Consider the following 14205-nt stretch of genomic DNA (forward strand, 5'->3'; position numbering starts at 1 on the left):
TACCTGCTTCAGAAAGAAATCCCAAAGTCCCGCTACTTTAACAATGCTTGTCCTTGGTAGAGACAAGTTACCAGCATAGAAAATTAGCCCTACCGTAAATACTTGTATTTCAGTTGGCTTTCAACACTTCTAGTGTGCACTTGTATTTATACAGTATTTCAAGATGGGAAAGAAAAATAACAATTACACCGCGTCATATAAATTGAAAGTGATAAGTTTCGCGGAACAGTTCGGCAATTGTGCAGCTCAGAACTCAGAACAGGACCTCTTATTTGAAAAATCCGCATATTTTATGCACCCCAATTTTTCAGTGGCCAAAGTTAATTAAAAAGTGCGCAAATTACGCTAGCAAATACGGTATTTACGTTTTCATTTAAAAAAAAAAAAACTAACTTTTTATTGAGTCTCCTTTTATCCATCTATGTATTCTTTGTAGAAAATAAGCTACGAATTTTATAAATCAGTATTTATGGCAGGCATATGGAATATTGCTTCAGAACTCTATTCTTTTAGTTTTTAACGTGAAAACGAAGAATAGTAATGGATAAGGTGAAAATATCTGTATTCATATACTGTGGATAGAGAGAATATCATCGAAATTATAGCCGTCCAAATCTTGGATTTAAAATATCGGCATCCTAATCAATTCAAATGAACAAAAAATGTAAATTAATGTTAAAAAAATACATAGTGAAATTTTAAAAAAGAATATTCTGCGACAAGATGTGGTGGCTATCAGAATGATAAAAATTTATTGAAAATAAATAATATACATTGAATATTATAAAGATGAATAGAGATGGTGACTGATGATGTTCAGTGAAGATTTTAAAATAGTTGATGCAATTGTCTTAAGAGTCTTATCAGGAACCTTTAATTTTCTGAGGATCTCCAATGTAAATTTGGGAATTGTTCCTCATGCACCAAACATAAGTCCAATGACATTCCAATCTTGAATATTATATTTATGACTGAGATCATCACAGCATGGAAGGTAAATTAAAATTCTATTCCTGAATGTGAAATAGAATAACAACACTTTTCTGAAGAAACTCTTGAGACTAAAAAAAAAGTGATACATCTGGCTGTGGATATCTGTATCCTGTTATAATTCTGTCCAGCCTATCATTATCACAAATGTGTAACTCAGTCACGCTTTTCTTTCCTCGAAACTTGAAACTACTTCAGATTAAAGAACACGTTCATTTTTCTGCAATGTAACGGATTTCAGAGAGTCTAGTAAGCATGAAAACCGAGAAATTTGGATTTACTTTTTCCAACAAATAAAATATAATCTGTATTATTTAGATTTTTAATGTAAAATTAAAAGTGATAAATGAGGAGGGCATTCTTACTTATGTAGAAAAAATTTAAGGAGTATATGGAATACAAAATAGTTCTTCATTATTATTTTCACTTCTGTGCAGATTATATGAAATATAATGTATCTCTTGACTGATAAAAAGAGACGTAAGAAGATGATCTTTCTATTGAAGAGCTTTAATTGAGTAAATTCTTTTGAACATTGGCTAAAAATTGCTAATATTTTAATATATGGCACATAATTCGGAGCATGTTTTGGAGTAAGGAATAATAATGGATTCGGAAATAGAAGCTTGACATACAATATTATAATTTAAAGCCCTGTAGTCAACAGAAGATGTGAGTTTGAGTCCGTCCATAAAACAATTCATAACATAATTATAGAACTGGCATATTGATTTTGTTTTCTAATATACATACAAAATTAATTTTGGACGTATTTCATTGCAAACGCCTGTAGATAGTGGCTGGGCAAAGAATGAGGTTGGGTCCTCCTCTGGACAACTTGAGAAAACTTGTACATTTAATTCGCTATAAAATGTAATGCCAATTAGCTACTGCTTTCCCTTCGTGCTTTTGAAACTATGTATATCTATTGAACGAAATGTGGTATTACTTAAAAGAAGTGTGTGCTTTATGGATAAATTATATATGAGATTATTCTAAAATATCTACTGGTACTAAGAAGTCCACTCTTTCTGAAAACAGGAAGAAAGACTTCATAAAAACTAATTAAAGTACCCCTAAGCAATCATTGTGATGCATAACTCATAAAATTATAAATTCACAGGTAATTGGACCATGTAGATTCTAAAATTTTGATAGACAATTTAAAGGTCTGTTAAATATAGTTTATCAAATAATTTACGGAAAAATGGACTACAAATATCCAAAATTTTTAATGGAATTGTTAATTTTATGTTAAATACAATTAATAAAATTATACATTTATGGAAAATTATATTACAAAAGTATTAATTTTTATATATCTTCATATGTACTGGATTTTAAGTTTCTGTTCATTACAATTGATCATATTATAAAATTGTAGGAAAATGTAACATAAAGATTCTAAATTTTTAATAGAATATGTAAACTGAATTTTTAAAAATGTTTCTTACACTGTTTAACACTTACTGTTTCTTATCCTGTATCGAAAAGCAAGAAAAATATGACGTATGAAATACGGGATTTAAATATTTCCATTATTCTCAATATTTTCATAATAATAAATAAGAACATGATTTGAAACAATATCAACACCATATATTATATTCAGTGACTGATCGTCAGTTCACTTTGCCCATTAAAGAAAGCAGCCCAGAACGCTGTATATTTTGCTTACGTAATAACACAGATCTGCAAAAGGAAGCAGTGAACTTGAGTGATGAATGATGCAGATTTACATCAGTGAAATTTACCTTGATTTTGTCAGTATGCGATATATTCTTTATGTGCAACATTCTCCCTTGTGGTAGAGTAGAAATTAACATGAAGCGTAATTCACAAAAGATTATATTCATGTATATGTCTGTCATTTGTCATTTAAAAGAAAAAGAAGTTATACATTTTCATGTCAGCTCCCTCTCTCTTATTTTAGTATTTCAAAAACGACTTCTGTTATTTTGTCTGACAGTATAAGACTTTTAACATGATATTTGTATATAATATTAATATTTTGTAAAATTACGTGAATTATCAATGATAAATTGTCTTCTATGCATTTCAGTTTAATTTTTTTTGTTAATACAGAAAGCTTTGACTTTTAAAAAGCCAGATTGTTATGTATCAGTGACATATACATCACAAGCAATTACTGTTTTGCACTTTGTGTTGCAGATTGCTAATACTTGTAGAACATTAAGTGACGCATAACTCTAGGAATTTGACGGTTTTGTAAAGGAAAGATAATTAGTTATTCTCAAACTTTTGAAAGCACTACCCACTTTGTGCGAGACTTTTATTTCCTACCCTTTCTCTCCCCCCACTACCATACAGTTATTTAACTCCCTATGAGATCGAAAATAACGATAATTTTACTCAAAACCAAAAACTATTTTGGTCGAAAATACACTCAGGGACAAAAAAAACCGGACACTTTAATATTTGCTGGTATTTTGTAAAACATTATCTTCTCATACAATATTATGGTAGCCATCTGTTGTTATGGAGACGTGTATACATTATCGATTGTTTTTTTGTTTTATAAACAAGCCATTACAACCAAATGTTCCAATTTTGCTTTCGGGGTCTCAGCTATAACAATTTTGTCTCAACCATTTTGTGCTTCATTATCGTTATCATTAGTTATTTCTTTATTTTTACATTTTCTGAGTTTAAGTGGGGTTGTAACATTTGTCTTAAAACAAGATGCGACCTGAAGATGTGGCTCGAGCTGTAGCCCTTTACGATGATGGACGCAGTGTACGTTACATTGCAAATGTTATGAATATGGCTAGAAGCACAACCCATGATGCCATAAAACGGTATAGAGAGACCCTAGAATATACCAAAAGACCAGGTTCGGGTCGTCCAAGAGCTACAAATCCAAATGAAAACAGGTATATGGTGTTGAGAGTCCTTAGGGAGCGCAACCTGCCAGCTACTAGTGTAGCCCAGCAATTTGTTAACATGCATGGACGCCCAATTTCGGCCAAAACAGTTAGAAGGAGGTTGAAAGCAAGTGGACTGATATCAAGTAGACCTGCAACTGGTCCCAGACTTCTCAGGATGCATCGAGTTGAACGACTGCGTTTTGCAAATGATCACAGGGATTGGAGAAATGGACAGTGGAGCTGTGTTCTGTTCACCGAAGAGTCCCGTTTCAATCTGTGCTCACCTGATGGACGTGAAAGAGTTTGGAGAAGGAGGGGAGAACGATTTTCACAGTGTTGCATTTCCGAAAATGTGCCGTATGGAGGTGGTGGAGTGATGGTTTGGGCAGGAGTGTGTACGGGTGCTCGTACAGAGTTGGTTTTTGTTGAAAATGGAAGACTAACAGCTGATAGGTATATAAATGAATGTTTGGCTGATCATGTTGTGCCATTTGGCCAATTTGTAGGCGATAATTTTGTTTTAATGCATGATAATGCACGGCCGCATATTGCCCTTGCGGTCGGAGATTATCTCCAAGAATTGGGAATCCATGTTCTTCCATGGCCAGCAAGGAGTCCAGACATGAACCCAATTGAACACGTGTGGCACATGCTGGGATGGCGTGTTAAGAATAGACGACCGAGACCAGAATCGTTACAAGAGTTGAGGCGAGCACTTGGTGAAGAATGGGAACTTATTCCTCAAGAAGACATTGCTAACCAAATTGAGAGCATGCCAAGACGTATGGATGCAGTTATTCAAGCCAGAGGGGGTAATACCCGTTACTAAAAACAGTTTTTAATGTTTAAGGCACCATAAAATGAAAAAACAGTTAGACCAAACGATGCCATAGTTATACGCCCTTTGTAATTTTTTGTAAATTTTCTCATCAAAGATTTTTTTTTTCAAATGTTGTCGTATAAGGTGCTAAATGAAACATTATTTTGTTTAAATGGGTTTTGTTTCATTTTGAAATAATTGGCAACAAAATACAAGCAAATATAGAAGTGTCCGGTTTTTTTTGTCCCTGAGTGTAGAACTAAACATCGTTTGTAGTACTTCAAACTTTTATAGCTATGACGCTGTGATAATAGTTCAACGCAAGTCAAAAATGATGTGTGTGCTATCAATCCTCAATAACTTTTTAATTTGTTTTGTATGGTTCCCTATAAAAATTGGCATGTACTCGTATATTGCAAAATAAGGCCTGCCTGAAGCATACTACCGTATATTACAGTGTAATGCCTTTCCTTTTGTGGCCGAAAAATACTGGGGGAGGGGGGGGGAATTATGCAAATAAGTTATATTATTTTCTGAAGGTTGTATAAAGTAGTCTTAAGTGTTTATAAATGTAAATATAACGTGTTAATTCAATATCATCATGGATGTTGGCTCTGAGTCCTGGATTATTTTTTATATGCTGGGAAAAGTGAGGGGTAATGAAGACATGCATTTAAACAAAAATATAAATTACTATCGGAAACTTAAGAAATATATATATTTCAAGTAAAAACATGTTACATATCTACGTCCATTTAAAATGGTTCAACAAACATTGTTAACTCACAAACAATGACCTTTCAATGTTTTCTCCCTTCCCTACCCACACTGTGTTGTCACCACTTTCATCTTTTTTGTATGTATAAATGTAAATATTCTAGAATTATGTGTCACTTATATGTTACGTATTTATATGACTGACTGATTTTATATTTTGAAGTTATTGATAATTTTATAAGGTTGAATAAAGTTTTAACCATGTGCTTGAACATTTATTGATTGATTTATTTATTTAGTAGAAAAGTTTTCCGGGCTATGAGGCCGTGGTCTGTTGGTTGTGAGACCAAACGTTTCGTTCACTGCTGCGGTGAACATCTTCAGTGGTGTCTATTGCTGGTGCGGCTGGTTCTACTGCGTGTGCCGATTACAGTCTGCGCTGGCTGCATCGTTGTATATATAGTGCGGGAGGGGGGGGGGCTTGCTGTTGTCGCCTCGGTCCGCGCTCGAATGTGCTTCGCGGGCGGGTTTGCTGTTTTCCACGCGCTCCGCGTCCGGGGTTGTGTTGTTTAATTGTGCTACGCGGGCGGGTTTGATGTTGGTTTTCCTTAATGCCGGATACCAGGCCTTGTTAACCTTGAGGCCTTCTTCTTTTCGATTGAAATTGTTCTTATGTTTATATATTTCAATCGCCTCTCGGTGTAGCCTCGCGTAGAAATGTGGTGTGTCGCTGAGTGTATCGGTGTCTTCGAACCTAATTTTATGTTCGCCTTCCAGATAAGCATGTTCAGCTACAGCCGACTTATCTACGTAGCCAAGGCGGCAGTTTCTTCTATGTTCGGAGATCCGAGTCTTGAAGCTCCGCTGCGTTGTCCCTATGTAGACTGCTCCACATGAACACGGGATCCTGTAGACCCCCGTAGAAGATAATCTGTCGCGTTTGTCCTTGGCTGAGCGTAGGCTGTTGCGTATCTGCTTGGTGGGCAGGAAGATAGTGTCCACCTTGTGCCGGTTGAGGATCTTGCTTATCCGGTCCGTAACTTGCTTGTGATAGGGCAAGAACACCGTGCCTCTCTTCGTATGGTCTTGGCCTGACTCCGGTGTCGTCTTCTTCCTTGGTTTCAAGGCCCTTTTTAACTCTGTCCTGGCGTAGCCATTGGCGGTTAGGGCTGAATGTAGGTGGTCGATTTCTTGGTCTATATGTTGGGGGTCAGAAACCCGTATGGCTCGGTCGAAGAGGGTTTTAATCATTGCACGCTTCTGCCGGGGATGATGATTGGAATCTTTGTGTAGATATCTATCCGTGTGTGTGGGTTTCCTGTACACCTTGTGGCAGTAGAACCAGCCGCACCAGCAATAGACACCACTGAAGATGTTCACCGCAGCAGTGAACGAAACGTTTGGTCTCACAACCAACAGACCACGGCCTCATAGCCCGGAAAACTTTTCTACTGTTGACGCCGGCCGTGAAAGCCTACACTCCGATTTATTTATTTATTTACAACTAATAAAGGTAGTAACCATGTTAAAGTGCAGATGTCCAAGATATTCACTCTAACTTGATCAACAAGAAAATACCATGTCTTTCTATCTTTCTTTCTTCTTTTTTTTCCTTAAGATCGTCCCCCCATAGAGAATCTGAGTTGCTCACTTCCAAAACTCACCAACTCACAAAGCATAACTTTTTCAGGAGGAGCAAAAAACTGCTGTGCCTTAGTTTCAGTTTTTGTGTTACTACGTACTTCCAGGAAAGCATAAGATTGAGTTTCCACAAGCATTGTAGTACAATATTTAATACAAACTGAGAAAAATAAAGATAAAATATGGAACTGGAGTGTTTTGGAACAGGAATGACGATTTGGTGAGTCTTGAAAACGATGAAAGAGTAATGGAACGGAGAAAAATTCTCTCCGGCGCCGGGATTTGAACCCGGGTTTTCAGCTCTACGTGCTGACGCTTTATCCACTAAGCCACACCAGATTCCACCCCGGCGTCGGAAGAATCGTCTCACTTTTAAGTTCCAACTCTTGGGTTCCCTCTAGTGGCCGCCCTCTGCACTACGTCATAGATATCTATGAACCTAGGACCGAGTCCACACATGTGCTGAGGTGTACTCGTTATGAGTGACTGGTTGGCCGGGATCCGACAGAATAAGCGCCGTCTTAAATCATGAAGTGATTTACGCACATCATATATATTATTATAATGTACCGAAGTACATATGATATTTCCATGCAGATATTCTGCGTCATCATATGATGAAAGAGTAATGGAGTTTTGAAAAGTTTATTGGGGATTTATATAATTTTGTTGCAAAATTATTTTGAATACTTGAGTTTCAGAATCAAAATTTATAGACACATTTATTGAAAACGTGTATGTAAAAATAGTTAGAAATAATTTAGACTATAAGAATTAAATAATACAAAGGTGCTGCATACATTTTCGTGAACTTGTACTTTACAGAATTTATGACCTGAGTTTTAACGAAACATAATCACCTTCAACAATCAAAACATCTCCCATAGGTTGGTCTTCATCTTTTCCATGTCAAGGACATTATCATCAGCATCATCAGAAGGGGCACCATCATCCACTGGTTCGCGTAGTGCTTCTCTAATAGGTTTTCAACATCCTTTACTTTATTTGGATTTAGAAGAACAAAATTTACTTTTGTCCTTTGATAGAGATTTTCAACTCGCTGGTGTGTCTTGGCTATTGAACGAGGAATGCCCAAATCTATTGTGTATGCCACCTCCTCTTGCACAAAACCAACTTTGTATCTTCCTCTTTGGAGTATAAACCTTTTACATGGAAAAAACTGGAAATGCCAGGTGCTGAGCTTCTTTACTGCCATCTCTGTTGTCGTCCAGTAATTGACTTCAAAATCCAACCCCAGTGCTGGAATCCTTTTAGATTTAGATGTACTCATTGGGGTGAATGATGTTTTCAATTTTACGAACCTTTCTTTCGATCACACCGAATACCGTAATCTGTGGTTATGTAGGAGGGCCCAGGTACAAGGAAGTGCAACAGAATAGTTCTGATATTTTTTGGAGCTTCTGTCAGTAACCAGTTCAGCAGTGCAGTGATTACGATGGTATTTTTTTGTTCTGCCCACCAGCACCATCTGCAAATAACCTGACGGTGTCAACATTGTCTGAGTAGACTGTGTTTGACAGTCTGTGACACATACATGAAGTGATTTCACTGGATTCTTTTTGACCTTCCATTTCTGTTCATGCATATACTGCATAAATGTGTTTTCAGTTGTCCGTTGAGAGTATGACGATATGATGGCATGAAATAATCAATGGTCATGTCTCTTTCATAAGAATTAGAATTTTTAGCCTATGTCTTTTTGGTTGCTTTCCTTTCACAAATCTCACTATGAACTAGTCTTCTCCCAGCTTTTCACGTTTCTGTTCTTCTTACGGCAACTATTACTAGGAGCAGGAATCATATTTGCACCAGTCAACAAAATAATTTCAACACACAAACAACACAAACAAACAAATACAACCACACAGGCATATACAAACTCAAATGTAACACCTGCAACAACTTCTACATAGGACAGACAGGCAGATCATTTCAAACACGGTACAAAGAACACATCACAGCCATAACAAAATTACAAAACACCTCCACATATGCAGAACACATCACAAATGCCAACCACACCTACAGAGACATCAACACAGACATGGAAATACTGCACATCCAACCAAAAAGCCAGAAATTCAACACACTAGAATAATATGAAATATACAGACACACGAAAACACACCCCAACGATATTCTCAACACACAACTCAATTTCAAAACACATACACTCTTTGTCTCTACACTACGAACGCACCCACACAGGAAACAAGAGGCTCCAAGACCAACAACGACCAGTTCCGAAGATGACCGAAAATAGGTCGAAACATGTTAACAAGGTACGTTAAAATTTAACACAAGAAAGTTCTTACCATACATATTCCGAAAAAAATAATTTCTTCTTGTCCCACCATTTTGCTACAATTACAAATTACTAGCTGTCATCTTGTTCAAACATTAAAAAAGGTTTGCAACTCGAAGCATGAAATATACCAGATGTTAAGTGTATTTCAAAGAAGAAATGTGCACTGGAAGGGAGTTAGTTTTGTGGCCATTGTGTTCTTATTGGCAGACAATTGTAACGGACTTGGAGAGTTTAGGAACAATAAGTGAGGATCCAGGTAATTGGTTAGTTTTGGAGCAGTAGAGACTGTGGATTTGGATAGTTTCGTTGCAGTGACCATTTTTATATGCATGATTTGACAGGGAATTAATGAGTTTTGGTACACAAACTTTACATATTCTTTTACAGGAGAAGGTGGGGATCAAGATAGAATTGATATGTAATTTGTGACATTTTTGGAGTGAGTTCTGAAATTGGGCTACTCATCTGGTGTCCCCTGCTGAAAAGGCATTAATTTGTCCCTGCCAGGGACAACATTTATCCCCTTCAGGTGTCTAATGTATAGCTTCCGTATTTTATAATATGAAGAGTTCGCGAGAAAAATGATGAATGTCACAGTTTTGTTAAGGTTGATGTCATTATCTAATTTAATGGATCACTACGAAATTTAATGTTGTTCTTATGAAAAATGGTAAAAAGGAGAATTATCACCACGAATACAGTAATCCTTTCCTTTATTTTCTATAGAAACAGCACTACATCTTGCAGTTATAGACTCAATTAGATCATTATCTAATCCTTAACAGAAATGTGACATTCATCGTTTTTTCCTGCGAACTCTTCATATGTTATAGCAGGCTATTCCAGAACATTATAAAGTGGTGTGCTGTACTTGTACAAGAGTGCGGCCATTCGGCTACCCAATCATTCACAGAATAGGAGTGGTAAGCACAATAATCCTCAGGCTGCAGTGGAAGTCTTCAGGTCCCTTCTCCATACAAGAGAAAAAAAAAGTTGAGCACGACAACAGTACGAGTCAAGTCGGTCAACATAGCTAATTATTATGGACAGTATTTTTAATAATTGAAATGTTAATGTGCACCCCCTGGAGGAAACACTGAATTCGAACCCTTCTTTTTGCACACTTAATTACAATTTTAATTGACCATTACCTTTAAGGAATAATTAATTTTAGTTTGGCCTTCCTGTCTCTCAATTTATTATTCTTCATTCCGGAATATGTATTATATGTCTTTCTCGTGTTAAATATTCTTCATTATGAAGAAATTTTCTCGATTATTACAACTCCTCACTGCAATGATAAATTACAATGACATAATTTGTCAAGTCTCCAGAAAATCGTTCTGCTGTGTTTTGTATAGCGTCGTTGTTTCTACAATAACTCCTGTGTGCAAAATATACAATTTTTCAGTAGGAGGAAAAAACACATTTATTCATCCTATGGCAGCCATACATAGGGAATTGTGAATTCTTACATTTTCGAAAGAAAGAAATATAATTACATATAGGAGATTTTATTATTTGCTGTATCACTATTTAAGTTGTTTAATAGAGCAAAAATCTGAAAATCGTTAAATATGTCACATAGGAGTTATTGCAGGAACAACGACGATATACTCGTATGTATTTAATGAACATGGAAACATTATTTTATTGAAGAAAAAAAGAAAAACCTTTTAAATAGGAAAAAAAAAATATATGAAGCCATAGGCTATTATGCTGATAAAATTAAACACCTGCAGAAATAAACTTGTAAGTTTATGTCCATAATTCGGAACAATTATTATTATTTCACATTACCCAATAAAAATCATGGGCGGCATTCTCAAAACCACTTTGCCACAGCATATTATTATTAATATTATTATTATTATTATTATTATTATTATTATTATTATTATTATTATTATTATTATTATTATTATTATTATTCCTGCTACCGCTGCTACATTTTGCTCCTATAATATTTTGTCATAGCTTTTAAAACTTAATTATAACAGTGTTTATTGTTGACAGTTTCACTACAGAATTTTAAAGTCTTTATTTCAGTAATAAAAGTCCTGTAAAAGTTGTTTATGATAAAAGTCATTTATGACTCCATTAATTTTATTGAGGAATTATTACTTTCACATTTACCGGCAATACACAAGGACAGTCAATTGTTTGTGTCACTGCCATCTGGATTACAATACAGATGCGTATTATCCTAGAGTATTATTAATCAAAAGAGGTACAACTTTCATTTTGTGTATCCTTTCCGCTATATGTAAGCATATCAACATTATTAAAAATATATTAATGGGATGAATTAAATAGGCATAATTTAGAAAACTAACATTACTAGCTGCACAAATTAGTGCGAGACGTCAATTTTTAAACGGAAGTAATTTGTCCATCTTAGAAAACATTTGCTGGTTTGTTTCCTTGGTTACTAGCTTGGTAAGATTATTGAATGGATATCTGTCACCTGTTTATTGTCATTTTGCAGTTCATTATGAAGTAAACAAATGCATATTCAACAGTGAATAAGGAGCGAGTGCATATGGAATATCCTGGTTTGGGTCACTATGACCCGTCTGTAACAGCTTCGTCAGAGGAAATTTTAAGTACGTAGTAGCAATATTTTTGTTACAATAGTAGGCTAAATGTAACTAATTTTAGTTTTACCATAATTTTATGTGTTAAGGAACATAAGAATTTCCGCGTCGCCTTACTTTTCTTCTACACATACAGTATGTAATTTCTGGCATCGTGTTTCATCATATAAAATTAACCGCATTTATTATTTTGTACCGGGCACATAAAGGTTACTTAGTTGGTTGTATAATGTGGTTTCTATCATAGTTAAATTTTCAGGCATAGAATTTGTTGTTACTTGGGTATTTAAACTAACCTTTGGGAATGTCTATAATACTATCTGAAGGTTAAAATTAAATATATCTCCAGTATAATTTATATATTGCTAGAATTGAAAGCTAATTTAATTAGATAATAATGCAGCAACATAGCCTTTGGAAGAAGAATATTTCGTCTTTACATACCTTAGATGAGGCTATTTTCAGAGCATAAAAGAATCATGTCCTTACAATCTTTGCAATGGTGCAGATGTTTAAAATCACACTCACCTTTAATGGGTAGCTAATTATACATAAAAAACTTTAAGTAAATTTTCTGAAAAGTTTATTTTTGTGACTTGATTCCTTTGTGCTCTGAGCTCCCCATTATCTGAAATTTCACATCAATGTCAAGGATTAGTTACCTCATGGTCATGTTCTTTGTATGCACACATTTTTAAGCCTCTCACATTCTAGGTTACATAATAGGCTTAGTTTCTTTTTTTTTTTTTGACGGGCATGGTTTTAGTTTGTGTAGACATGCACCTATATTCCATTCATGTCTATGCTTTGGTGATATTACACGTGAAATGGTTTTAAATGATTTCTGTCAAAACCTACTATTTCCCAATAGGCATAAAAGGCTAGGTAATTGACATTTGTTTATAGTGTCTAGTCTTGTTTTGTCCACACCTGTGGAGTAGCAGTTAGCGCATCTGACTGCGAAACCAGGTGGTCCGGGTTCGATTCCCGGTCAGGGCAAGTTACCTGCTTGAGGCTTTTTCCGGGGTTTTCCCTCAACTCAGTATGAGCAAATGCTGGGTAACTTTCGGTGCTGGATCCCGGACTGTGAACCTGTGAACTGAACTATTGCGAGATATCCCACGAATAGAAAAATTCAGTAACACAAAATATTTGTCCAATAGGCCTATGCCTATACTTACTTACTGGCTTTTAAGGAACCCGGAGGTTCACATAAGCCCGCCATTGGTCCCTATCCTGAGCAAGATTAATCCATTCTCTATCATCATATCCCACCTCTCTTAAATCCATTTTAATATTATCTTCCCATCTACGTCTTGGCCTCCCTAAAGGTCATTTTCCCTCCGGCCTCCCAACTAACACTCTATATGCATTTCTGGATTCGCCCATACGTGCTACATGCCCTGCCCATCTCAAACGTCTGGATTTAATGTTCCTAATTATGTCGGGTGAAGAATACTGCGTGCAGTTCTGTGTTGTGTAACTTTCTCCATTCTCCTGTAACTTCATACCTCTTAGCCCCAAATATTTTCCTAAGCACCTTATTCTCAAACACCCTTAACCTATGTTCCTCTCTCAAAGTGAGAGTCCAAGTTTCACAACCATACAGGACAACCGGTAATATAACTGTTTTATAAATTCTAACTTTCAGATTTTTCGACAGCAGACTGGATGATAAAAGTTTCTCAACCGAATAATAACACGCATTTCCCATATTTATTCTGTGTTTCATTTCCTCCTGAGTATCATTTATATTTGTTACTATTGCTCCCAGATATTTGAACTTCTCCATCTCTTCAAAAGATAAATTTACAGTTTTTATATTTCCATTTCATACAATATTCTCGTCACGAGACATAATCATATACTTTGTCTTTTCGAGATTTTCTTGCAAACCTATCTCTTTGCTTGCTTCCAGTAAAATTCCCGTGTTTTCCCTAATCGTTTGTGGATTTTCTCCTAACATATTCACGTCATCCGCATAGACAAGCAATTCAATTCCAAACCCTCTCTGTTATCCTGGAAATAAATATAAAATAACCGAGTAACGTGACTCAGTGGTAAAGTTCCATGTCGAAACCCCATGGCCAACCAATCGGTTTCCCTCAGTCACAAAGGTAAATGCGAGATTTGAAACTTACATATACCATGATTCGGAATTGACTGGGTTAACTTACATCAGCAGCTTGTTTATGCAAATAATGTGAATATATTGGGAGAAAA

The 14205-nt window shown here is 35.6% G+C and overlaps 1 protein-coding gene across 3 annotated transcripts in view; it reads left to right on the forward strand.

Moving 5' to 3' along the window:
* The first annotated feature begins 11596 nt into the window (after window positions 1–11596).
* Window positions 11597–14205, forward strand: part of PAN2 (PAN2-PAN3 deadenylation complex catalytic subunit PAN2) — a 121362-nt gene continuing 118753 nt past the window's right edge. For 2 of the 3 annotated variants that reach the window (XM_069844582.1, XM_069844583.1), the window contains exon 1: window positions 11777–11991. In XM_069844582.1, the coding sequence (XP_069700683.1) occupies window positions 11928–11991 (64 nt within the window). In that variant the 5' untranslated portion in view covers window positions 11777–11927. Of the gene's footprint in view, window positions 11652–11776; window positions 11992–14205 lie in introns of those variants that run through there. The other variant, XM_069844581.1, reaches the window with a different exon arrangement.

The sequence above is a fragment of the Periplaneta americana genome, chromosome 13, assembly GCF_040183065.1.
Source record: "Periplaneta americana isolate PAMFEO1 chromosome 13, P.americana_PAMFEO1_priV1, whole genome shotgun sequence".
Lineage (NCBI taxonomy): Eukaryota > Metazoa > Arthropoda > Insecta > Blattodea > Blattidae > Periplaneta > Periplaneta americana.